The sequence below is a fragment of the Molossus molossus genome, unplaced genomic scaffold (assembly GCF_014108415.1).
Source record: "Molossus molossus isolate mMolMol1 unplaced genomic scaffold, mMolMol1.p scaffold_m16_p_21, whole genome shotgun sequence".
Lineage (NCBI taxonomy): Eukaryota > Metazoa > Chordata > Mammalia > Chiroptera > Molossidae > Molossus > Molossus molossus.
In genome coordinates, this window is record NW_023425357.1 from 11,669,583 (window position 1) to 11,695,129 (window position 25,547).

The window sequence follows — 25,547 nt, forward strand, 5'->3', positions numbered from 1 at the left end:
GAATCGAACCTGTGACCCTCAAGTACATGGGACAACGCTCTAAACAACTGAGTCATACTGGCCAGGGCTATAAAAAATATTTAAAAAATTTTCTTGACCTTGAATTTGACAATGAATTCTTAGATATGACACCAAAAATACAAGCAACAAAAGAAAAATAGACTCATTTAAATTAAAAACTTTTGTGCAAAGAACATTATCAAGGAAATAAAGACAACCCAGCAAAAATATTTGTAAATTATATATCTGATAAGGGGTTTAGTATCCAAGATATATAAAGAACTCTTGTAACTCAACAACAAAAAGACAGACTGATTATAAAATGAGCAAAGAACTTGAATAGACAGTTCTCCAAAGAGATACAAATGGGCAACAGCACATGAAAAGATGCTCAACATCACTAGTCATTAAGGGAAATGCAAATCAAAACCATGAGATACCACTTCATATCCACTAGGGTGGCTGCAACTTAAAAAAAAAAAGAAAAAGAACAATGTTGGTGAGGATATAAACTGAAACTTTTGTGCATTACTGAGGGAAACATAAAACGGTGAAGCTGTATGGAAAGTTTGGCATTTCCTCTAACAGTTAAATATAGAATACACTGTAGGTTATAAATATAGAATATATGACCTAGACTGCCCAGGCCAGTGTGGCTCTAATGTCATCCCATGCACCGAAGTGTTGCAGGTTCAATCCCGGGCCCTGGTTGGGGTTGCGCAGGAGGCAACCAATCGATGTCTCTCTCTCTCTCTCCCCTCCCCCTTCCACTCTCTCTAAAACTCAACGGAAAAAAAAATATCTTCAGGTGAGGATTAACAACAACAAAAAGGACTATATGACCCAGATTATTTATATCTACATGTTACCTAATAATAAAGAATATGTTAGATTATATAGAATATATAACCCAGAAATCCCACTCCTAGGTACATACCCAAAAGAACTGAAAACAAGTACTTAAATACTTGTACACACAGGCCTGGCCAGTTTGGCTCAGCGGTTGGAGCGTCAGCCTGTGGACCAGAGAGTCCTGGGTTCAGTTCCCGCTAGGGGCACACAACAACAACAACAACAAAAAATACTTGTATACAAATGTTCACTGCAGCACTATTCACAATAGCCAAAAGGCAGAGATAACCCAAATGTCCATCAACATTTGGTAAACAAAATGTGGTATATTCATACAATGGAATATTATTTGGACATAAAAAAGAATTAAGTACTGATCCATGCTACAACATGGAGGAACCTCAAAAACATTACGCTAAGTGAAAGAAGCTAGACACAGAAGGCCACAGATTGTAAGATTCATTTACATGAAGTGTCCAGAATAAGTAAATCCATAAAGACAGAAAACAAACTAGTGGCTGCCAGGGGTAGGAGGAGGGGGAACGGGGTCTGACTGCTTCATGAGTTCAGGGTTTTCTTTTAGAGTGATGAAAATGTTTTGAAACTAGACAGAGGTAGCAGTTACACAACACTGTGAATGTACTAAAGGCCACTGAATTGTACATTTTAAAATGGTTAATTTTGTGTTATGTAAATGTTACCTCAATTTCAAAAGGCAAAACAAAACTAGAAAAACTCATTTATGCTAGTGGAAGTTAGGGAAGTTACTGCTTGGGAGGGGTGGGGGGCTCCTAGGGTCTGTCTTGATCTATGTTTTGATCTGCACACTGGTGATCAGAGAAAGTGATCCAGGCACTTACCTGTAGTGTTTTATGCATCAGTAACAAGCTAAGAAAACAAAAGAAATCTAGAAGAAAAAATATTCTCAAAACAATCCCATTCTAAAGATGAGGAACTGCCCGGCCAATGTGGCTCAGTGGTTGAGCATTGACCCATGCACCAAGAGGTCACCGGTTCGATTCCCGGTCAGGGCACATGCCCAGGTTGTGGGCCCAGTCCCCAGTGGGGGGCATGCAGGAGGCGGCCAACTGATGTTCTCTCTCATTGATGTTTCCATCTCTCTCTCCCTCTCCCTTCCCTTCTCTCTAAAATCAATAAAGGAAATAAAAAAGGCTATAAAGCTAAAAAATAATAATAAAGATGAGTAAACTGAGGCACAGAGGGGTTCCATTACTTGCCCAGGCTCACAGTTGCTGACCAGAAGAGCTAGGATAGAACCTGGGTTTGTTCTGGCCACGCTCTGGCCCACTACACTGTCTGCCACTAAACTTACAATGGGACCAGGCCTGGTGGGCCTGGCAGAGGCTGTGCTGGAAAGGGGACCAGCACACAGCATGAGCCACTCCAACAGTGGTGCTCTCACTTCGCCGGTTTCTTGAACAGACCTTGCCGGGCGAGGGCAGCACGTGGGCCAGGCCTTGGACGCACTGGTTCAGAAGCTGAAGGATGCAGCGCTGCTACCTCCTCGCTGGAACCTCCAGCAGGTGAGTCTTCCTGCCGAGCCTCAGTGTCCTAGTCTGTAAGATGCCCACCTCACAGGGCAGCTAAGAGTGGGCACGAAGTAAACTGGGGCTGCCATTATTATAACCACCAGGAACGGGTGGGGCGGGACAGTGCAGGTGCCAGAACAGTTGCAATCAGCAGGGGCCACCTTGCCTCGCCCATCTCTGCCAGCTGCTGCTCAGAACAACGGACACTGGGAGGCCTCACAGCCCCTCGTTCTTAAGTTGCTTGGTTTTTCTCCATGGCACTTACCACCACTGAACACACATGCCTACTCCAGTGCCACCTGCCCTCCCCATTAAATGTAAGACATGAACACGAAAATGGGGATTTTGCCTGTTTGGTTCACTGCTATAATCCCAGTACCTAGATCAGTGCCTGGAACACAGTAGCTGCTCAATAAATGTTTGCTGAATGAATGAAGTACACAGAGAGCAACTATCAGCAGGCCTGACACCTTCCCTCCCTAGAGGAAGGTATGGGAAGCCAGGACGGTCTGCCCCTTCCTCCTCGGTCTGGACAAGCCAACGCTCTACACACATTTCCTCCTGGCTGCATACAGCAGCAGAACGGGTAAGTCCCATGGTTCTGGGGACAGCCAGCCTGGAGCCTAGGGGTCTAGTCTCTTAGTCTTTCCTGTAATGACTTCATTTCTCTGGCTCAGCTGACCACCAGTACAACCAGATCAGGTCACGCCATGGCTCTCAACCTCCTGGGGTTCCAATCACCTGGAGAGTTCTGGCCCAGGCCCTTTCCATCACTGTTCACTGTGTTACCTCCTCCCCTCGCCCGTCCTCACTCTCCACTCCAGACACACTCCCACCTTTGTCCTTGCTGTCACCCTTACCCAGCTATGTGTGTGGCCCATCCTTTACCTGCTCCGCCTCTGTTCACTGTCATCTCCTCAGAGCGACTTACCCTGACCTCCCCATCTCTCTCCAGCCCCTTTCCCCTCAGAGTTCCTATTTTTCACAACAGTACTTATCACCACCTACCATCACATCTGCTTATGTGTTTATTGTCTGTCCCCAACTCCCAGTGGAATGTAAATTCCATGAGGGCACCACACTGTCCCCAGAGCCTGGCACACCACACACACTCAATGAGTATTTGCAGAATGAATGCTAAATATCACCTTGGTGCGTTACTTTAACTAAGTGACTTCCCCTCTCCGAGCCTCAGTTTCTTTACCTGTATTGTGGGGCTATAAATGAAATCACTAATTCAGAAGCAGAACTCAAAGCCTGGCCTGGGGGCTCCTGCAGGGTGTCCAGGTAGCCTGGAGACATGGCCCCAGGCAAAGCCATGGCCCCAGGGCAGCTCCCCTGCCCTGACTACTGCTAAAGGACTCTACCTCTGCCTTCTCAAACCAGCTGCCAGGAGGAGTGAGTGAGTGAGTGAGTGTGTTGCACAATCCCACAGGCATAAGCAGCCCCTTACCACGCTTATGGAGCCAGCCTTCTTTGATGACAGACACCTCGTTCATGGTGGCAGCGTAGCACGCTGTCACCTAGCTCGGGACAGCTCAAGGCAGCAGGACATACAGGACACTCCGCGAACAGAGCACTATCTGCAAGACAAGAGAGGAGCTCATCAGAGCTGGAGGGGAACTGGGTCTTAGCCCCTTCCCTGGGGCCTCCAGGCTCTGAAGCCCCTGTGGCTGCTGTTTACTCTGTACACAGTACAGCCAGTGAGAGTGGGAGCCCAGTGTGGGGGGAGAAGTGACTGTGTCCCAGGCACCCAATCTGGGGTGGGGGAAAGGACACAACCCTGCCCTCAGAGCCCTACGCTGTGCAGGCCAGACTCTGTGCTCAATACCCACGCTGAGCAGAGGCAGCCCATCCACCCACCCTCACTCCAGGCTGGGAAGATGCAAAGGGGCTATGGCCCTGCCCCTGGCTTCACTCCCATGCCCCAGCACTGAGGTAACCTGGATGAATCAGACAGCCCTGGGCACCTGAAGGAGTGCTCAAAGCCACCAGCATCTGCCTGCCACCCTCCCCCACACACACACTCTTTCCTTTCCAAACCAGGCAGCCAACAACCTGCCATCTTTAGCAAACCAAGTACCCCCACTGCCCTGTGACAGGCCACCCCATGTTACTCCCGCAGCCTCAGGTCCCTCCTTGCCCCAATTAAATGACTAGAAAAGTCGGTCTCAGGTTCTCCAGATCTTGAACAGGAAAGCAACCTACTGTGCAGACCCTTGTCTGGGGCCCCGGGGCCAGTCCTGGGGGCTCGATCAAGGCACTGGTCCCTTCCCTGAGACCTCCGCTTCTGTCCTCAGGGACCAGCAGCTGATAGACTGACAGACGCCGAGGCTGCTGCTTCTGTCTCAGGTTCCCAGGCGGGCGGAGGGGAGAAGGGCGGGAGGCAGCCACCAGCTGGGCCCCTACCTGGAGCCCCAGGCCTGGACAGAAGCCACGAGCCACGGAGCCCAAGGCGCCTTTCGCCTTTCCTGGCCTGGGGTTATTTGCGGACAGCAGGTCAGGAGCTACGGTGGCCCCCAGAGAAGTGGCAGCTGGCTCTAGGGACACTGTGGGCATCAGCTTTCGCTCGTGCCCCAGGGGAGCTGCTGGGCCGGACACACTACTGCCTGGCATGTGACTGTGGCAGGCTGCCGGGCCGGGCAGAGGGAAGGAGGTAAGTAAGTGGGAGGAAGCAGGGGAGAGACAAGATGAACAGTGATGGGGAAGTAAACAATGGGGTGAGAAATCACGTTCTAAACTCCAAGTTGCAAAGGCAGGGTCAGAAGCAGCAACAGGGGCTCCCCTCCCCAGCAGGCATGACAGGCACCCCAATGGGCTCACACCCCATGAACCCAACACCCAGGACTGCCAGACCTTCAATCCTAAATATCCCGCCAGTCTGTGCTGCAATTGCTAATGTGACCAGTCTCTCCATCCAGCCCTCCCTGAGCCTGGCTCAAGTCCAGCGATGTCCTCTCCCAGAGGGTCCCGACCCACCTCCTCCCTCCCTAGACTCCTCCCCTCCAATCTGTCCTCTATTCAGCAGCTAAGAGGACCCTCAAACCCAAACCTGTCCTTCCCCTACTCAAAATCCTTCCGTGGCTTCCCACTGACCTCAGAAAGGAGACAAGCTCCTAGGCTTGGGATTCAAGGCCCTTTAGGACTTGGCCTCTGCCTCCCACTCCGCTGACCAGGGTGGTCCCCACTGCCCAATCACCCAGCTAGCTTCCTGACCACCTCTCCCACCTGGCCCCACCTCCCCTCACCTCCTGTCACCTCCTGTCATCTCCCCTCCCCTCCTACCACAGCCTTCTTCCCTGGGCTCCTAGCCTCTGCATTCAATGGCTATCCTTCAACTAAATCTGGCCCTGTCTCTCCCAGTGAGCCAAGAGGCACCTAGAAAGCCCTCAGTAAAGGCTAATGACCATGACAATGATTACAGCTGGCACCACCCCCAATCCCTATTCTCCCCACCCCACTCTGCTGGCTCATCACTGAGGCCCTTCCCTCTGGCCTCCACCCTCCATACCTTCATGAGTTCTCCCTCCTCGAGGTCTCAGCTGAACCAATTCCTCCTCCAAAAAGCCTTCCTGACCCCAGAGGCTTCACGGGGTGCTCTCTCTGCACTTCCTCAACCAACTCTTCCCACACCTACAAGTACTAACAGTATCTGCTGAGTACACAATGAATGAACCCAAGTCTCCCCAACAGACCCCCAGCCCAGGACCAGACAGCCACGGAAACACTCCCGAGTCTAGTCACGCCTCCAATTTTTTTGAGCATGTCCTAAGCTCCAGACACTATCCTAGGTGCTAAAGACAGACCATCACTGAGACAGCCCCTGCGTCCATGAAGCTCCCATTCCCGTGGGGGAGACACACAAGACACACATAACAATGTCAGGTGGTGGAGAAGTGCTGAGAAGGGAAAAGGATGGCAGGAAATGGAGCTATGTCAACCACATGCTACGGGGAACATGTGAGCAGGAAGTGAGTTCTGATATGTAGGGAAAAGAATTTCAGGCAAGGGAATAGCAAGCACAAAGCCCCTGAGGCAGGAAGGAGCTTGGTGAGCAGGGAGCTGCCAAGGGGCCCACGTGGCTAAAAGGCCAGGGGCCAGGAGAGGTGGGTGGGAGAACACTTCGGGCCTGGCAGCTGTGGTGGAAACTCAGGGAATTCCTCCCCAACACGGGCTGATGCCGCACTTTCCCAGGAGGGAGTTCAGTGTGGAATAGTTTCCAAGGGCTGGGATAGACCCAGAGTCCAAAGGAAGGGCAATGTGGAAGGAAAGGACAGGGCCTGCTGTCCAATCTCAGCTCTCCTCTCCCTTTCTCTCCCCGGCCCAGCGACTCCCCTTCAAGGAGCCTCCGTGATTCAGCAGCACTAAAGCACCCACTCTGTGCGGAGGTTCAGCCTGTAGCCCAGCCCCCAAGAACCCATGGCTGCCATGATTGGAAAGAGAGAAGCGAAGGCAGCCAGGTCTGACCGAGAGTGGTCAGGGTTGCAGAGTCCAGGAGCCACTTGCCAGCTGGGTGGCCTTGACCGGGGTACCTGCGTTCCCCTGGAGTCTCTCTTAAATGCTCCCAACCACCCACCAGAGAGGCAGTGGCCACACCTAGGGTAGGGCAGAGGCACAGAGAGGGAAAGTTGGTTACCTTGGGTCCTCCAGCTAAGCAGTGGTGGAGGCCCTGGCCAGTGCTCAGCACACCAGGGTCACTTTTTACATTCTCATTTCAGCGACTAAGAAGCCAGCAGTAGCTTGGGCAAGGGCAGGGGGAGGAACTGGAAGATCCCCGGTTGTCCCGCCTGGATCCTGCCCTGTCCTCCCACTTAGGGTGGCGCCTCGGATGAGGTGTTTGTGACGCAGTCCTGCAGTGATGAAACACCAGGCACCTCAGCCAAGAGGATGGCCTGCTCCCTGGGAGCTGCCGATGGAGGACGCCTAGGCCAGAGGTCAGAGACCAGCCTCTAGAGGCCGAGTGTCAGCACGCAGGAAGCCTGGCTGCGGGCTGGAGGGCAGCACGCCCTACGTGGCCCATCCCCACTCGCTGCTGCCCCCTAGGGTGTCCGGACCTGAGCATGCTGAGGACCTGGGCCAGAGCTGCAGCTGTCAGCCGGAGGCAAGGTGAAAAGAACAAGGGCACCTCACAGGAGAGGACACCCACACACCCAAGGAACAGACACAATGTAGTCAGTTTCAGGGAAATGCAAGTTAAAACCACTCACCAGGATGGCTAAAATTTTTAAAACTGACAATATCGCCCTAGCCGGTTCGGCTCAGCAGTTAGAGCATTGGCCCGTGGACCAAGGGTCGTGGGTTCAGTTCCTGGTCAAGGGCATGTACTTGGGTTGCAGGTTCATCTCCATCCCCAGTTGGGGTCGTGTGGGAGGCAACCAATTAAGGTGTCTCTCTCACATCGATGTTTCTCTCTCTCTCCCTCCCTCCCTCTCTATCTAAAAATCAATGGAAAAATATCCTTGGGCAAGGATTAACAACAACAACAACAACAAAAACTGACAATGTCAAGGGTTGACAAGGATGTTAAGGAACAACTACTAGTTAGAGTATCAAATGGTCAACCACTATGGAAAACTGGCAGTAAGAACTGAAACTCAGTATATGCCTGCACCATGACCCAGCAATTCCACAGCCCCCAACAGAGATGAGTGTATTTGTTTTCCAAACTAGAATGTTCACAGCCGCATACAGTAACCCCAAAACAGGATACAGACCAGGTGTCCACCCACAACAGAATGGATAAACACACTGAGGTAAATTCAGCAACAAAAAGGACCAAAGTACTGACACATACAACAGGGGTGAAGTCTGAGAATGTGACCCTGAATGACAGAAACCAGACACAAAATAACACATCAAGTAAGGGTCCATTCACAGCAAGTTCACAACAAGCAACGTGACACTATTTGTTTAGGGATGCCTTTCTTGCTTGTAAACTGGGCAGAAAATCAAAACAACAAATACCCAAAAGTCAGGAGAGTGGTTAGATTTGGGAGTAATTGGGGGCAAGGGGGGATATTTCAGAGAGCTGCAGATGTTCTGTGGTGATCACACCAGGCTTTGCTTTATAGTTATTTGTTATATAATATTGTATAGAAAGGATTTAACATATTTTTCTGTATTTTGTGACAAAAGAACTAACTATAAAAAAGAACCCAGGTTTGGGGTTCCAGAGAATACAGGGGAGCCGAAATTGGGCCTCCTGGCTTCCAGGGCTCCCGTGACCCCCACGACTGGCCTGCCTGGACTTTCCCCTCAAGAAGGCTGGATCACCAAAGAGTAAGGAGGAGGAATCCAGGGTCCAGAGGGTCCAAATTTCAACCCGGGCTCTGTGGCTTCTTGGCCGTGTGGCTGCAGGCGGGTGGCATCTTCTGCACAGCACAGTGTTCCCATCTGCACAACGACCCCACTGGAGGACGGGCAGGCACCCCAGGGGGCACAGGACAGCCCAGAAAGGAGGGGCTGGAGTTTTAGGGGATACCTTTAACTCCGCACAGAAGAAAGCTGAATAGGAATGAAATCCATGGTACTCGATGATCAGCTCTGAGCAGGGAGGCGGAGGCAACTGGACAGGGGGTTCTAACGGCACTGGCAGGTTTTATTTTTAAATTAGTCACTGAGTACACAGGCATCATTAACTTACTCTATCGCTGTGTCTCAAACACACCATAATAAATTATTTCAAAATTTCTTTAAGACACTTTCATTTCCATTTGTCTGATTTCTCAATGGTTTCCAAACTGTACCCCTTCAGAAGCTGCATCTCACAGAGCTGGAGTCAGATCCACGAGAGGCAATTTATAGGATGACGCGGGGCCAAGAGGAGAGAGGCCCTGGATGACAGCCTCATCTAGCTGGCAGCCTTGGGAAGGGTCCATGCAAACCTGTTTCATCATCTGCAAAAGTGAACGGGTGGTTCCCGCTTGTAAGCAGGGTTGTAAGGCCTAGATGAGCCCCAGTGCTTCTGTCCTCGCCCCTCCTACAGCCTGGGACCCTGGGACCACGTGAGTCAGAGCCCATCCCGCTCTGCTCAAACCCTCCGGTGTCCCCACATCTAACCCAAAGTAAAAGCTGAAGTCCTTAACACAGAGGTTCTTAACCTGTGGGTCGCAAGCCCTTTGGGGGTAGAACTACCTTTTCACAGGGGTCACATAAGACTATCGGAAAACACATTATTTCCGATGGTGATTCATAACAGTAGCAAAATTACAGTTATGAAGTAGCAACAAAAATAATTTTATGGTTGGGGGTCACCACAACATGAGGAACTGTATTAAAGGGTCACGGCATTAGGAAGGTTGAGAACCACTGGCTAACAGGAGCCCCGGGACCCTACGAGGTCTGCACTATAAGCCCTTTACTCCTCCAAACACACTCCATTTCAGTGATACCTGTTCATACCCCTACCTCAGGGCCCTTGCACATGTTGCCCCTCAGTCAGGAGGCTCTTCTCCAGGTATCCACAGAGCCCCAGGCCACTTTCTTCTGTCTCTGTTCATGTTTTCTTTAAGAAGCCTTCCTAACATCCTTAGACAAAAGTGCACTCATCCTACCTACCCTTACCCTTTCTTTTTCTCCATAAGCGCTTATCATCACTCACATGATTATACGTATTTACCAGTTTATCAGTTTGCTGCCGACCTCTCCCCACTATGACGTCAACATAATAAGGGCAGGGACTCTGGCCATCTTGGGCATCACTGAGTCTCAAAGCCTTGCACTCTGCTGGGCACACAGTGGCCACTTAATATGTATTTGTGGAATGAATATGTACTGAGTAAAATCCTGTGCCCAGAACAGGCTCAAAATAAGTTAAGTTCCTTTCCTTACCATTTGTCAGGTCCTTTCTCTCTCACCCGCTCTCCCTGACCTGGTTTCTGCACCAGACAGGACAGATTGGATGCGGGAGGTAGAAGAGGAGGCTGAGGCTCTGTGTCTCCGGGCACTTGAGAGAGAAGGGTGAGGGCTCCTTCCTGGCGCTGAGACCCCTCCAGGAGCCTCTGTCACCTGCCCTTTAATCTGCACCTCACCGACAGCCCCCAGAGCCCTTGCTCACAAGATAGGTTCAATGATCTGCTCGCAGGAATCTGGGGGGAAAGGCACACCGTGGGCAGAGGGAAACAACTCCCTCACTCACCATCCGTAGCTCTGTGAACTGCTCCTGCGTAGATGAGAGCACTTCAGCAAAACACACACGTCCTTGGAGGAACTTCTGCAGAAAATGCTTATGACAGTGCAAGGGGGGGTTTCTCAGCCTCAGAAACAGTGTTGTTTGGAGCTGAGTAAATGAGGACTGTTCTGGGCACTGCAGGAGGTTTAGCAGCATCCCTGGTCTCTACTTGCTAAAGCCAACAGCACACCCTCCCCCAAGTTGGGATCATCAAAAATGTCTTCAGACATTACCAAATGCTCCCTGGGTCAAGCCACCCACTTTGAGAACTGCTGTTCTGAGAATACTCTTGTCGGACTCATAAAACCATGAAAGCAAACCGATGTCCACAACAGGGGTCTGGTATTGTAATAATGGTTAATATGATGTCAGTACTAAAAAGAGGGAATGCCTATGTAGCATTTACCACATGCCAGGCACAGCTAAGTGCTTTGTACATGCAAATTCTACCCTCACAGCAACCCTATGCGGGCACTTAGTCTATTAGCTCAATTTTTTAAATTTTTTTATCCTCATTCGAGGACATTTTTCCATTTTTTGTTCAGATAGAGTGAAAGGGAGAGAGAGCGAGAGAGAAACATCGATGTGAAAGGGACACATAGAGTGGCTGCCACCCGCACAACCAACCAGGGCCGGGGACAAACTGCAACCGAGGTACGTGCCCTCAGCGGGAACGAAATCCGGGTCTCTCCGGACCGCAGGCCGACGCTCTAACCGCTGAGCCAAACCAGCCAGGGCTATTAGCTCAATTTTTTAAATTATTTATTTAATTTATTTATTTTTACAGGTAAAGCAGGAGGGAGAGAGGGAGGAAGAGAGAGAGAGTAACATCGATGTGAGAGACACATCGACTGGTTGCCACCCACACTACCCCAACAGAGGCCAGGGACAAACTGTAAGAGAGGTACATGCCCTTAGTGGGAATCGAACCCAGGACTCTCTGGTCCACGGGCCAATGCTCTACCCGCTGAGCCAAACCAGCCAGGGCAATTTTAAAAAAATTTTTATTAACTCCATTTTACTGACGAAAGTCACAGATGTGAAATGACTTGCCCCTATCACCAAGTCAGAAAGTATGGAGCTGGGATGGGACCCCAGGAAGTTTGGTTTCCCCAACACAATATACCATATGGCCTTTGAAGTGAGGTAGACTCAGATTCAAATATCTGCTCCCCAACTTTATAGCCCCCTCCGCCCCAGTCTCAGTTTCCTCCTCTGTACAGTGGGGCTGACAGCTTTGCCTCCATCAAAGGCTCATTCATGGAAAGGGTTCAGCCCAGCACCCAGCCCTTGATGAGGGTCCGACGAGGGTCCATCCAGCTGACAGAACACAATGTAGCATTTTGTGCAGGAGAACTACTCGATGGGCCAACACGGACAGTCAGGGTTCAGTGCACTCACAGAGCAACAGAACATCCAAACTGATCCCTTTTCTGAAACAAATATGTATACACCATGTTGCCTCAACCCTGATATGCTTATTTGTTCACCTGCTGACATTACTGAGATTAACATGCATCTCACAATCCATATATAAATTTCACCTAAAGCATCCTGTTCAGAAAAGCAATTGTACGATCAACAGTGGATCTTATGGGGAATAGTGTCACAGATTAGGGGCAAGTGGAGGTCTATGTTTAACCATCACATGCAGAAAACAAATTGTGCCAAAAAGCAAACAAAAGCAGAATAACGGGTGCAGGAGTCAGGGTGGCCTCAGGAACCAGATGCATTTCAACCTCAGTTGTGAGGTTGAGCTGTGTGGCTCTGGGCAAATCACTTCCCATTTCTTCGCCTCAGTTTCCTCATCTGTGTATTAGAAATTATAACAGTATACACCATCAAGTCTGTTGTGAGGACTAAAGGAGTTAATCCACATTAAGTCCTTCAAACAGAGTTCAATAGAGCAATTGCTCAACACCTATCAGGTATCACCATTTCCTCTGGTGGGTGTAGACATGGGGACCTTCACTTCCTACCTTACACATTTCTGTAATATGTGAATTTTTTTTTTAGGTAAAGTAGGTATTCCACCTACTCGGCAAAAAGGCAGCATTAAAGATATTTTTTTCCGCCCAGCCAGTGTGGTTCAGTGGTTGAGCATCAACTCGTGCACCAAGAGGTCGCAGGTTTGATTCCCGGTCAGAGCACATGCCCAGGTTATGGGCCCGATCACCAATGGGGGGCATGCAGGAGGCGGCCAATTGATGTTCTCTCTCATCAATGTTTCTATCTCTCTCTCTCCCTTCCTCTCTAAAATGGATAAAGGAAAAAAATGTTTTTAAAAAATATTTTTTTTCCTCTTAAATACCACACACTCCCCTCAGCTGCCCCATCTGTCTACTTGGAGCAGGTAGGACCGGAGGCAGGCAGAAGACGTGGGTGGGCTGCAAAAGATACTGGGACAAGAATAAGTACCAGAGCAGATTTCTTCTCTTCCCTGCCACCCTCCGACACCTGCCCCCTCTCACCCCGCCACCCAGGGCCTTATAGCACCTACAGAAATCATGTCAAATATTTGAGTCAGGCCCTGGCCAGTTTGGCTCAGAGGTTAGAGCATCAGCCCATGGAGAGAAGAGTCGTGGGTTCGATTCTGGTCAAGGGCATGTACCTGGGTTGCAGTTCATCCCTGGCCTCGGTTGGGGTCCTGTGGGAGGTAGCCAATCGCTGTGTGTCTCTCGCATTGATGTTTCTCTTTCTTTCTCCCCCCCCCCTCCACTCTATCTGAAGATAAATAGAAAAGTGTCCTTGGATGAAGATAAAAAAATAAAAAATTAGCCCTGGCAGGTCTGGCTCAATGGTTGGAGTGTCGGCCTGAGGTCCAGAGAGATCTGGGTTCGGTTCCCACTAGGGGCATGTGCCTCGGTTGCAGTTTGTCCCCGGTTGGTTGTGCGGGTGACAGCCACTCGATGTGTCCCTTTCACGTCGATGTTTCTCTCTCTCTCTTCCTCTCCCTCCCTCCCACTCTATCTGAACAAAAAATGGAAAAATGTCCTCAGGTGAGGATAAAAAAAAAATGTATATATATCTGAGTCGGCCTAGCTGTGGGCTCCAAACATGCTAAGAGCACCATGCCACAGCCAGAGGGACCCTACAAACACAGCTCTGACCCTGTCCCTCCCCTGCTTAGGGATCATGTCCAAGGCCCTCCTGGAGGCTGCAAGGGCCCACCTGAGGCGGCCCCTGCCTGTTCTCCAGCCTCATGGGTCAGTGTACCCCCCCCAACACACACGTTCCCCTTCTCTCACTCCCTTGAACACTCCTTGCTCTCCCTCACCTCAGGGCCTTTACATATGCTTGTCCCCCCACCTGGCACACTGCTCACCCATCTACCTGTTAAATCCTCATTTCCTCAGGGAAGCCTTCCAACAGCCCCTGCCCTACAACGATGCACAGACTCTCAGAGCTCCGCCTTCCCGTCCCCTCACAGTACTCACCTCTACTGTGCACGGTCACGTGTGCAATCATCCGAGTAACGGTGCCCCTCCCACACTGGACTGAGAGCTCCACAACGTAGGGATGGGGTCTGTCCTGGCCCCCACTGTGTCCCTAGCCCCACCCAGCACAGGGCCAGGCCCAGAGCATTCATTAATGCAAGGGGAGGGTGGCAAACAGAACCACAGCTTTTCAGCGCAGAGTTCTGCCAAGTGAAGGTGAAACGAAACACCCTGCATTCATTTACGCCACAAATATGGCACCCACGCTGGGTCAGCACTGCTCTGGTCAGCAGGGAGGCAGCAGTGACCAACAGAACTCTGCCCCGGAGGAGCTTATAGAGATGGGGATGGAGGATGGAGAGGCATTAAAATAGTTACATAAGTAGGCAAATTATATAGTACATCAGAAGTTGACAAAAGCAGTATACGGAGGACTAGGTGTTGGGAAGGGGGGAGGGTTGCTGATTTTGTATAGGGGTATCAGAGAAGGGCTCACTGAGATGGTGAAATCGGAGCAGAAACCTAAGAGAGACTAGGCAGCCCCATGGAGACCTGGGGAAGAGCTCGCCAGGCCCAGGAAGAGCAGCACCAAGGTGTGGCCTGCGTGAGACACAGTCGGGAGGTGGTGGAGGGGAGCGAGGCACATATGGCCAGAGGAAGCTGGGGGCCTGGCTGGGCAGGGTCTGGGAAGCCACTGTAGGGGCTGTGGCTATTTCTAGTAGAGAGATGAGGAACTGCTGGCTTGAGGAGTTGCAGCATATGGAATCCCCTGGTCCCAGGGAGGAAGGGTCTGTATCACAGCCTTCTTCTCAGGAGTTGTCCCCAGAAGAAGCCCGATGCATTGGCCTGACACTCCCACCACCTGGCTCACTTGGGGACCATGAGGACCTATGTTCTACAGATGGGGAAACTGAGGCCGGAAAGAAGTCATTGAATTCTCAAGGCAGCAGCTAGGACACAGCCAAGGAGACTGGAGTACACCGTTCTAGCCAAGACTCTTCTGCCTCCCTCTTCTGCCTCCCTAACAGGTAGATGCTGTTATTATCCCCATTCTTCAGAAGAGGAAACTGAGACCCAGGGAGAACAGCACATGCCCAAGAGCATAGGCAAGTGCAGGAGAGGGCTGATTTAGCCAACAGAACTTTCTGTGATGATGAAAGTGCCTACTATGGCTAAGACAATTAAAGCACCTCTTGGGACCCTTGCTCCCAAGAGACCGAGCCCTCCCAACCCTCAGTAAGCTGCCTTTACCATCGCTGATACTCTGCAAGGCTGTCCCTAACAAACACATATGTGCGCGCACACACACACACACACGCACACACACGGCTCTACCAAACACGTGTGTACACACGCGCACGTGCGGTTTTTCCAGCCTCGCTGAGAGGGTCTTCCCTCGTAGGCACTGCTCCACAGAAGCACCTGCTGCCTCCCTGGCCAGGAGCTCTGAAGCAGGGTCCGGTGGCCTCAGTCTCATCTCATCGCTAGGATACCTGGGAGCAAACAGGCAGGGTCCCGCCCACAGCTAGCATTTCTGAGTGCTCACAACATGCCTGGCCTGAATTAATACCAATTCTCACAGCAACCCTGAGAGGTAGATGCTGTTATTATCCCCATTCTTCAGGAAACTGAGACCCAGAGAGAACAGAGCACATGCCCAAGAGCACAGGCGAGTGCAGGAGAGGGCTGATTTAGCCAACAGAACTTTCTGCAATGATGAAAAAGTGCCTACTATGGCTAAGACAATTAAAGCACTGAATGTTTACTTTCATTTAATTTTAATTATTTCAAATTGAAATGGCTACACAGGGCTAGTGACTAGCAGATTGGAGGTGCAGCTCTATAGAACCTCTGCTAATGAAACAGCAAGAGCCGGAGAGGCAGAGGGGCGGGGGGAGGTGAGGGCCATGCTGGCTCACAGGCCCGAGGGGCCAAGGCACGCTCCTACACGATGCCTGCTCCTGAGCCCTGACCCACTTGGCCCAGAGAGCCAGAACAGGGCTCGAACGCACAAACGCACACCTGGAGTCCTGGCCGATTCACATCCTGAGTGCCACTTCTAGGCTGTATGAGTGGCTCTGAACCTTAGCATCTCATCTATGGGATCCTAATACCAACCTGCCAAGGATATGTTTATGTTATTTCAAAAGATGTTTTTCTTAATGACCCAGGGTCATCACAGGGACCCAATGAGACGTGCTTCACGCAGAGCCGTGAATGAGGCTGGCATTTTGGAAGACGGGCAGCAACTACACAAAGGCGAACTCCAAAGTCGAGGGCCCACCTGAGCCTCAGTTAGTCAGAGCTGTGGAAGTGGCAGCTATGTAACTCCTGTCACTAGATGGCTAAAAGAAATCATCCAGATGATTCACGACATGCCTATATTAACTTTTGAAAATATCACCTAAATGAAAACACTGCTAAAAAAAGTAGACAACTTGCAGACACTACCGCAAATCACATGTTCAACACCCACCGCTGCCACCCTCAGGTCCCTGGACACCAGTTTAAGAAGGAGGACCGTAGGGGACCCCAGACCTGCCAGGCCTGTGCCTTGCCACCCTCCTTTCTCCTCGGCTCCAGCCACAGGGGCTGCCCTCAGCGTTAGCACGCATGGAGGTAGCTCAGGGCCCATGCCTTCAGGCCTGATGCCTCACCTGCGGAGCTTCCTGCCAGGGCCGGCTACATCTCTGCTCCCTCCTCAGCCTTCCTCAGCACTCACAGGCAATGCTACTTCTCTGCCTCCCCCACCAGGCTGTGTGCCGCTCCTTGGTGTCCAAAACTATACATGTCACATAACACTTATGCAGTAAATTCTTTGATGAGAGAAGGGACTATACAAATGACCAAAAACAGCCAAGGGCTGACACCAGAGGCCTTCCAGGAATCAGACCCCAAGGCAGGGGGTGGGGAGTACCTCCCACCCTCAACCCTTCCCCCTGGCCATGGCCAGGGCTCCATAGTGAGAGGCAGCCACATCCATCTCCCAAGCAAGCATCAAATGGACCTAATTCAGTCATTTCTGGGACAGTGGAAGCCTACTGTGTGCCAGCTCTGTCTAGAAGATGAGAAAGCAGAAAGATCATTAAAACAATAGTAACAGTGGCCATGACACTGGTAAGAGGCAGAAAAGTCGGTCTTAACAAGGGCAGACTTGACCCCAGCTAGAGTTGGGTTCAAACTTTATGTCTGTCACCTACTAACACTTTAGGCAAATTCAATCACCTCCTGCCCTGACCAGTTTGGCTCAGCAGTTAGAGCATCGGCCTGCGGTCCAAAGAGACCCGGGTTCGGTTCCCGCTAAGGGCATGTACCTCGGTTGCAGTTTGTCCCCAGCCCTGGTTGGGTCGTGTGGGTGGCAGCCACTCGATGTGTCCCTTTCATGTCGATGTTTCTCTCTCTCTCTCTCTCTCTCCCTCCCTCCCATTCTATCTGAACAAAATGGAAAAATCCAGGTGAGAATTAAAAAAAAAAGAAAGAAAGAAGGAAAAAGAAAATCCAATCACCTCCCTGGGCCTCCCAGCTGTGCCGAGGCCTGGTGAGAGCACCACATAAAAGCCTCGAGCGGTGCCTGGCCAGAGGGCCGCTCTGCTGGCTCTCAGGAACACCGCAGGCACGTAGCTTTCGGTGCCACAGAGCCCTCTCTACAAAATGGAGGTGACTACTGCCCACCTCACAGGCTGCTGTGCGTCTGAGCTGGCATGCAGTGTTCAGAGCTGTGTCTAGGCGAACAGGGGCTCAGCCATGGGCGTGATAATTTTTCTGTACAGAGCCCTCCCGAGCAAGGAACCTTAGCTAATTGGCCTGCCACCCCCTCCCAAAGCTCTAAGCACAAACCCACTCTGCCCACCAGCAGGCCCAGGCCGGCTGTACCCAGCCTGACAATCTCCAACAGCAGGAGCAGCAGCAGCTCAGATCCATCCAGCGCGGTCCCAGGAAGCCTGTGACAAGCACTCTCTAACACGTTAGCTCCCTGATTCCTCCCCACAGCTCCAGCAGTGATGGCCCCATTTCAGCTGAGCAAAATATACCTCAGAAAGATGAACTAAGGTCCCCAGGGTTCCCCGGCAACCAAGGGGGGAGCCAGGAGCAGGGTTCACACCCAGGCTGGCTGCCCCCCCCCTGGATCACTTTGCAATGAGCCACCAGATGAAGATGACCTGAAACCAGGCTGGAGAGGCTGGGGCAAGGGAGTGGCAGCCACCCCAATCCATTCAGAAAGGGCCCACGAGGTGGCAAACCAAGACAGGCTTGGATTTCTGGCCTCACCCTTAGAACATCTGTGGACGAGCTTCCTGGGCAGGACAGCAGACTCAAGGAACTTCCTGCAGGGACCTCTGACATGTAGTCTCCCCTCAGCTAGCCCGGGCTTGTTGTTCCCTGCTCCACAAACCCAGCACAGCTGGGTCTTGCTGTGGGTGCCGAGCTGGCAGTGGGTCCTGTCCCCAAGGGGGCCAGGCTGAGATCCCACCCCGCTGCCCCTCCCACGCCTGCTCCCTCGCTCCCTCCCTTCTGGTCCTGCTCCCAGGGCTGTCTCCCCAAGCTGGGCCTCTCACTGCTTGGCTGGTTGTCCAGAAGAGCCTGCCACGGAACCACCCCACCGTGCAGCCCAGAGGCCTGGTGGTTGAGAGCCTTTCACTTGGGAAGTCAAAGAGAGGCCCAGGGAGGGGTGTCCCTGGGTCCCCGAGAGGCTTGGAGATCAACTGCAAAGGATACTTTTTTCCCATCCCCCCAATTCAAGGAAATTCTGGAGATCCCAAGAATGTGTTCTGAGGGGCTCTACTCCTGGGAAGACACTCCAGAATGCGCCTGGGAAAAACAATAGCAAGGCTCTCGCTCACTGTGCTAGACCTTAGGTTTGAGGCTCAGGTGCGGAATTAGACGCTGTTCTCATCCACGGTTACCAAGTGCCTTCCTGAGCTGGGGACACAGTGCCCAAATTCAAAGCTTGGTCCCAACACTGCCAGGTTGGGGAACCCAGCACAGGTTACCAAGACTCTCCAAGCCTCAGTCTCACCACCGTGAGGTAAGATCATAGCTGATTCCTCTTTAGTCTAAGGGGTCTTCGTTGAAATCCTTCCACGATTCCTTCACCATACTCCAGTCCCTAGCCACAAGTCACCTCCCCCGGGAGGCCCTCCCTGCTGATCTCAGCTAAAACACACTATCAAAGAAAAAATAGTAAAATAAAATAAAACAAGGAAAAAAAGTTAAAAATGATATAAATTAAACATACTAATATCCTCATACTCTCTTTCCCGACACCCCCTCTCTTTGCTTTTATAACACTGATTGCGACTTGATGTTCTTTCACAGATGTGTTTGCTGGTCACCTGTCTCCACTAGAAGTAGGCCCACAAGGCCTGGTCTTCCAAGTTTTAGAGCAATGCCAGGAATAGTGCAGGCCCTCGGGCATGACGACTGTCCTTCACTCTTACTAGATATTAGCCCAACTATCTGGGTTGGGAAGGGGTGAGCAGCAAAGCAGCCCATTGAGCCTCCCCCCATCTGTCCCTAAAGGGAACAGCCACAGGCCCTGGGGAACACTGTGAAAACCACAGAGGAGGGAGGCAACCATCGGGACTTCAGCATTTCTAAGGCAGTGATTCTACTCAAGGGGGAAGTAGGGGGCATGTGAAACTCCCTGACCGGCTCTAAAATCTACCCCTGCCCCAGGCAGAAGCCTGAGAACCTCTCATGGCAAAAGGCACCTGCTAAAACCCTAAATCTGACCAAGCTGCTCCTCAGGGCAGGCTTCAGTGCTCTAAGTGACCCAGCCCCTCGCCTCCCCTCCCACATCCTCCCTCACTCACCCTGCCCCTGCACCTCACCAAGCTCGGCCTCCCTGGGACTTTTGCACTGTGGTCCCCCCACACCCCAAGACTGTTCCTTCTCCTCATGTCTCTCTGTCAATCTCAGAGGCCTTCCTGACAGCCCATCTAGAGAAGCATTAGTCACACCTGATTTTAATTCACTGCCTAGCCCCCCCCCCCACCCCCACCCCCCCACCCCCCCCGCCTTGTAAGCTGCCCCTTGTTTACTCACCAAGTTTAGGGTTTGTCTCCCCTGGCTTCATGTGGGTAGGACTTCTGTCAAGTATAACCCTGTATCCCCAACACATGAAGCAATTCCAGGCATGCAATAGGTGATCAATAAATAGTGGTGGATGCACAAAAACCTTTCCTCAGCTCTGCAATGCTTTCAGGATCAAATCCACATTCCTCAACCAGGCCCACCAGGCTCTACGAAGCCTGGCCCAAATCCATGAGCATTTCTCCAACTCTCCTTTCCCGCCCTTCCACCTTGCAGCCTTCAAAAGGGCTATTCCTCATCTCTATCAAGGCCATTCCCACCACTCCTGGGGGTTGTGGTGAAGATTCAATAAAACATACAAGAAAAATGATGATTTAGCAGAGGCTGACATCTGGAAAGGAGCTGGATTTTGACTTTGAAGGGGCTCTGGGCAGCAACTGTGTGGAAGACAGATGGGCCCTGGGCACTGCATTTGCCAGTTTTTTATTTCATTATATGTCCCTTCCACTCCCAACCTTCATCTGGAAACTGGAGATGCTAATTTTGGCTATGTCCTCTTCCTGGTGTTATCTGACAAGGCTCTGTAACCTGAAAGGGGCCTTCAAAATCCTAGCAGAAAGAATAAGAATGACAATTGCTAAGATATCCTAGGGCTCACCATGTGTCATGCACTCTTAAGTATAGTGAGAGCAGGAAACGTTTACTATAGGCTTACTGTTATGCCTTCCTAGTTATAAATGCTTTCCACAAATTAACCCATTAAACCTTCACAACAACCCATCAGGGGAGAATTATCAATTATCATCTCATGACACAGATGATGAAAAGGGCTCAGATGGGTGGAGGAACCTGCTCAAGGTCATACAACCAGCTAGTGAAAGGGCTGGATTTCAGCCCGGCCCAGTGTGGCTCAGTGGTTGAGCATGCACCAAGAGGTTGCTGGTTCAATTCCCGGTTGTGGGCCAAATTCCCAGCAGGGGGCATGCAGGAGGCAGCCAGTCGATATTTTCTCTCATCGATGTTTCTATCTCTCCTCCCCTCTCTAAAAATCAATACAGAAAAAAATTTTTTTTTCAAGGGCTGGATTTGAACCCTGTACTCTGAATCACTTCAATGCAGCTCTTTACAGAGGTTAAGAGACCAGGACACCAGATTCCTGGATCCTGGCTGGGCCAAGCTAGAAGGCTGGATAGCAGGATACCAGATACAAGTCTCTGTAACCTGAAAGGGGCCAGAGAGAACTGGGGGTGGGGGGAGGCCCTCAGCACTGCTAACTAAGCATTTACACAGTGCCAGGCACTCTTTGAGGAGCTTCTCATGAATTAATTTATTTAATCCTCACAACAGCCTGAGGTGGGTGCTATTCTGAGCCCATTGCACAGAGATGAACACTGTGGCCCAAGGTCACACAGCCAGAACGTTACACCCCCAGAACTTGCATGCATACCCACTACACCATCCTTGTGTAGAGACCTCTAACACGGGTACTCTTGCGGCTGTGTCACCCCCTGCATATGGTTCTTAGTGTCTTCTCCCAGCTCCCAGCACACACACTGCCCTGTCTCAACACTGAGGATGGACCAAGTTTCACCAGGAAGCCAGGACTGCTGGACTGGCTGCCAACAGAGATGCTCACAGCAGCCCTAGGCTCTGTAGATGAGGAAAAGGAAATACCCACAGGTGCAGCTGGCAGGGTCCAGAGCAGAAGCTTTGAGGTGACACAGACCCCAGCTTGGGACCCAGTGAGCTAGGAGTACATGACACCAGGGACAAGCTGACAGACATTCAAACCCCAGCTTGCCCCTCTGGGTCTGATACACCTAGGGCAAGGCAACTCCTCCTCTGAGCCCTAATATTTCTACCTCTGCAAAATGGACAGAAACACCATATCTGCCCCTGGATGCAAATAAACCAGTGTTCCAGTTACTTGTTTACAAGAGGTTCACTCTGAGGCCAAATGGGGCCAACAATTCACATCCTAGCTCTACCACTTCTGGCTATGAGACCTAAGGCAAATCATTTCACTTCACAGCAAGTGTCTGTTTCCTCATCTATAAAACGGCTATCACACTTCTCCTTACCTCACAGGGGTGTATGAAAGGGGCACAACCAATACCCACCCCATAGAGGTATTCTAAGATTTAAAGGAGATCATGTGTGCAAAAGGCCTGTTACATCCCTGACATATGGTGACTGTTCAATAAACACTGGCTATTCATTAGCTCTTCAGATTTGCCTCTCAATGCCTCAGTTTCCCCTTCTAAAATGGATCATAAAAGTACCTACAGTTCTAGGATGTGAGTATTCAGCAAGTTAATCCACGTGAAGTATTTTGAACAGCATGTGGCACACAGAATGCACTCAATAAATGTCAGACATCAATTTCATGGCTATTGTTTTTATTGCTGCTGTTATCCCCATCAGGCAAACCTTCTAAAATCAGCAGAAGGAAACCAGAGGAACAAACCCCCAGTAGAGGAAAGTTCGACAGAGCCACCATGGCCTCGAAGAGACTCGGGGACTATTCTCTCCAGAAACCACAACCCATGGAAGCCAGGGAGCTTGGAAGCTGATGCTGTGGACCAGAAGGGACCATCTGTCCCTTTTGACCACATCACCAGCCCATTATTAGCTGGGTCAATCAGGGACTGTGGCCTGTCCTCCCGGAACACCAGACCCAGGGCAAAGGTTACCAGGCAAGCCAAGGTCACAAGCTGCCCTGGAGAGCAGGAGCGGTGGCCTCCCATCTGGAGTTGTCTGCTCTAAGCACCCACCCAGCAGCCACAGTGAGAAACCAGATCCATGGGGAATTTGGCTGTCCTAAGTCCTTCAGAAGAGCAGTCTTCCTCCCTGGGTCAGGCTGGACCAGGGGCCCCCCACCCAAGTCCCCTTGGCCTATGCAAAGAGGAACAGCTGGGAAAACAGTGCTCAGCCTCATCACCACCTAATGGTGAGGCCAACTGTTACCGCCTGGTGGGGAGTGTAAACATGATGGGCGCCTGGACTGCTAACCAGGGAGACACAAACAGCAGCACTGAGGGCAGAGGGGCCTGTGGTGAGTGGTGCCTAACCCCTTCACACCCACCTCAACCAAGGTCAGGCTAAACTCCCCATGCTTGTCTGAGGCAGGAAAAAGGGACAAGGTTGAATGGCAGCCCATGAAGGACCTAAGTTACTCCAGTCCTGGCCTCTTGCTGAGCCCAAGCAGCCTCCAAATCAGAGGAAGGGGGTCCTCAGAATCCCAAGGATTAAGATGTCCCCAGCCACCTTGCCCTGGGAGAGAGATGTCCCACCAAACACTCCTTCCTCCAAAGTCTTAAGTAGGTCCAGGAGCACAACTCCGTAAATCCAAGCTCAATACCCTTTCTGCGCCCTAAATGGAGCCAAAAGCTTGGAAGACTTCAAACAGCGACTTCTAAGACATCTCCCCAAACCCCAAGGAAAGAACAAACCTGCCACTGAGGTGTCTGTCCCACCCACCTTAAAATAGAGTGTAATCATATGAAAGGGTTCTGGGGTAGACAGCAGTCCAGTGTCCATCCAGTTCCCCACAAAAGTCATTAAGTTCAATAAGGATGATCCTCCTCCAGCTCAGTGTAAACCTCAAGGCCCACCCACTGAACACAGGAGGCAATAGCCCCTCCTGATAACTAGCATTACAGCTCTCCCAAAACACTCCCCTCAACACCCACTCGGGCCTGTCCCGTGCCTCAGAGATTACAAACATCACAGCTCCCCTTTGATGTAGCGCCGGCTACATTGTAAGGATGGCTCCCCCTCAGCACCCAGTGGTATAACCCAGACGGTGCTACCCGGACCACACTTGGTACAGCTCCCTCCCCAAAAGCCCCCACCTCTCTCAACGCGTTATAGGAACTGCTCCCACGACCCCGAATGAGTACAGCCTCCTACACTTGGTAAGGCGCACCCCCTCAATGGCTTAGCACTCGCCCACCAGGCACGCTCTCACTTCACACCCCACGAGTTCAGCCCCAAGCCCGCACACGCTAGTGTCCGCGCCCCTAGCCCTTCAGTGGTTCGGTCCTCGCACTTGGGTAAGCGCTCCCCCCGGCCGCCTCAGTGGTACGACCCGCCGCCCCCGCCTCCGGGCCCTCAGGGCTAGAACTACCGCCCCCGCGCAGCCACCCCCACTCAGTCCCGGAAGGGGGGGCTCGAGGACCGCGGTCCCCACCCAGCAGGCACTGGTGGTACGGCCCAGCGCGGCACTGCGGGGGGGATTCCGGACGCGACCACCGCGGGGTGGGGGGCGTTCGGGGACACGCACTGGCGCACTCACCTGTCACCGGCAGCCGCCCAGCCTCTCCGGCGGGGCTCTACTCCCGCCCATCGCCACGCTGCTCTTGGTCCCACTCCTGTGTTTCCTGCCAGCGGTGGCGGCTACGGCAGCGGCAACGCCTTCTCCGAGCCAGGCCCAACGGCTCGCGCGGCGCGGGCCCCCCCGCCCCCTCCCCCCAGCCCCCGCTTACCGCCCCGTCCCACCCTCTGGCCGGAAATACCGCCTTCTCCCGCCACAACAGGAACTGACGTAAAAGCGAGAGGTAGACTCGGAGAGCGCTAGAGCGCAAGCGCAAGCAAAGCGAGAAGGCGGACTCAGAGCAAAGCGCCTTCGTATAATAAGCGAGTTTGGGCCGGTGAGCTTTACGGATGTGCCTCGCGCAGACTCCGGACAGAAAGAAGAGATCGGAGTGAGCAGGCGCTGTAGGTCTCTGACTGACGCCGGCTTTCCCTAGAGGCTAGCCGCAGCGAAGTTTCCCGGCAGCCCCTGTTCCTTATTTGCATACGCTTTGATCTCATTTTACTTAGCTCTCGCTTTTTCTCCCGGGTGCTAGGCTCTTAAAGGGCCCTGGACCTGGGGTCAGGAGGGGTTGCTTTTCAGTATGTTTCTCACGATTAGCTCAGGCTCTGAAACAGCACAAACCCAGCTTTGCATTTTTTTGCTGGCAGAAGACAACTTTTTTTCTGTGCCTCAGTATCCACATCTGCAAAATGGAAACAATCATATTTGCATAACTGGGCTATTGGACTGTTTTATGGAAACAGAATAGTTTCTATCAATTAGCCATTCTATGACTCCAAAATATTATTCTTATCTGCTCATCATGTATGCAATTAAATATAGGATATAACTTTTTTATGGGGTAATTTGGGCCTTTAAAGTCCTTAAAATTGAGACGGACTAGTAAATCAGGATAAACAGAATAGGGAAACTAAGACAGATTGTTCAACAGCAGTTTGCCATCATCTAGTAAATCCTACCTTCCCTAAACCAAGGACACTTAAGAGTAAGTGGTTTGACGTTAACATGCAAGAGAAGAATTGGAAGAAATAGGATATCCAGACTCCTGGGTACTTGGGGATTTAACTCTAGATGAGCGCTGTCCAACAGAAATATAATGCCATGCAAGTAATTAAGCACATTAAAAAAAAAAAAAAAAATGAGTAAATGGTTTGCACTTCTACCCAACCAGAAGGTAAATAGCTTAA

At 51.5% G+C, this 25,547-nt stretch overlaps 1 protein-coding gene across 2 annotated transcripts in view; it reads right to left on the minus strand.

Annotated features, from left to right (window-relative positions):
• Nucleotides 1–24,506, minus strand: part of AKT2 (AKT serine/threonine kinase 2) — a 51,621-nt gene extending 27,115 nt beyond the window's left edge. The window contains exons 1-2 of one of the 2 annotated variants that reach the window (XM_036274207.1): nucleotides 24,340–24,506; nucleotides 3,856–3,985 (exon numbers count right to left, since the gene is read on the minus strand). In XM_036274207.1, the coding sequence (XP_036130100.1) occupies nucleotides 3,856–3,901 (46 nt within the window). In that variant the 5' untranslated portion in view covers nucleotides 3,902–3,985; nucleotides 24,340–24,506. The remainder of the gene's footprint in view (nucleotides 1–3,855; nucleotides 3,986–24,339) is intronic. The other variant, XM_036274206.1, reaches the window with a different exon arrangement.
• Between the last annotated feature and the right edge of the window lie 1,041 nt (nucleotides 24,507–25,547).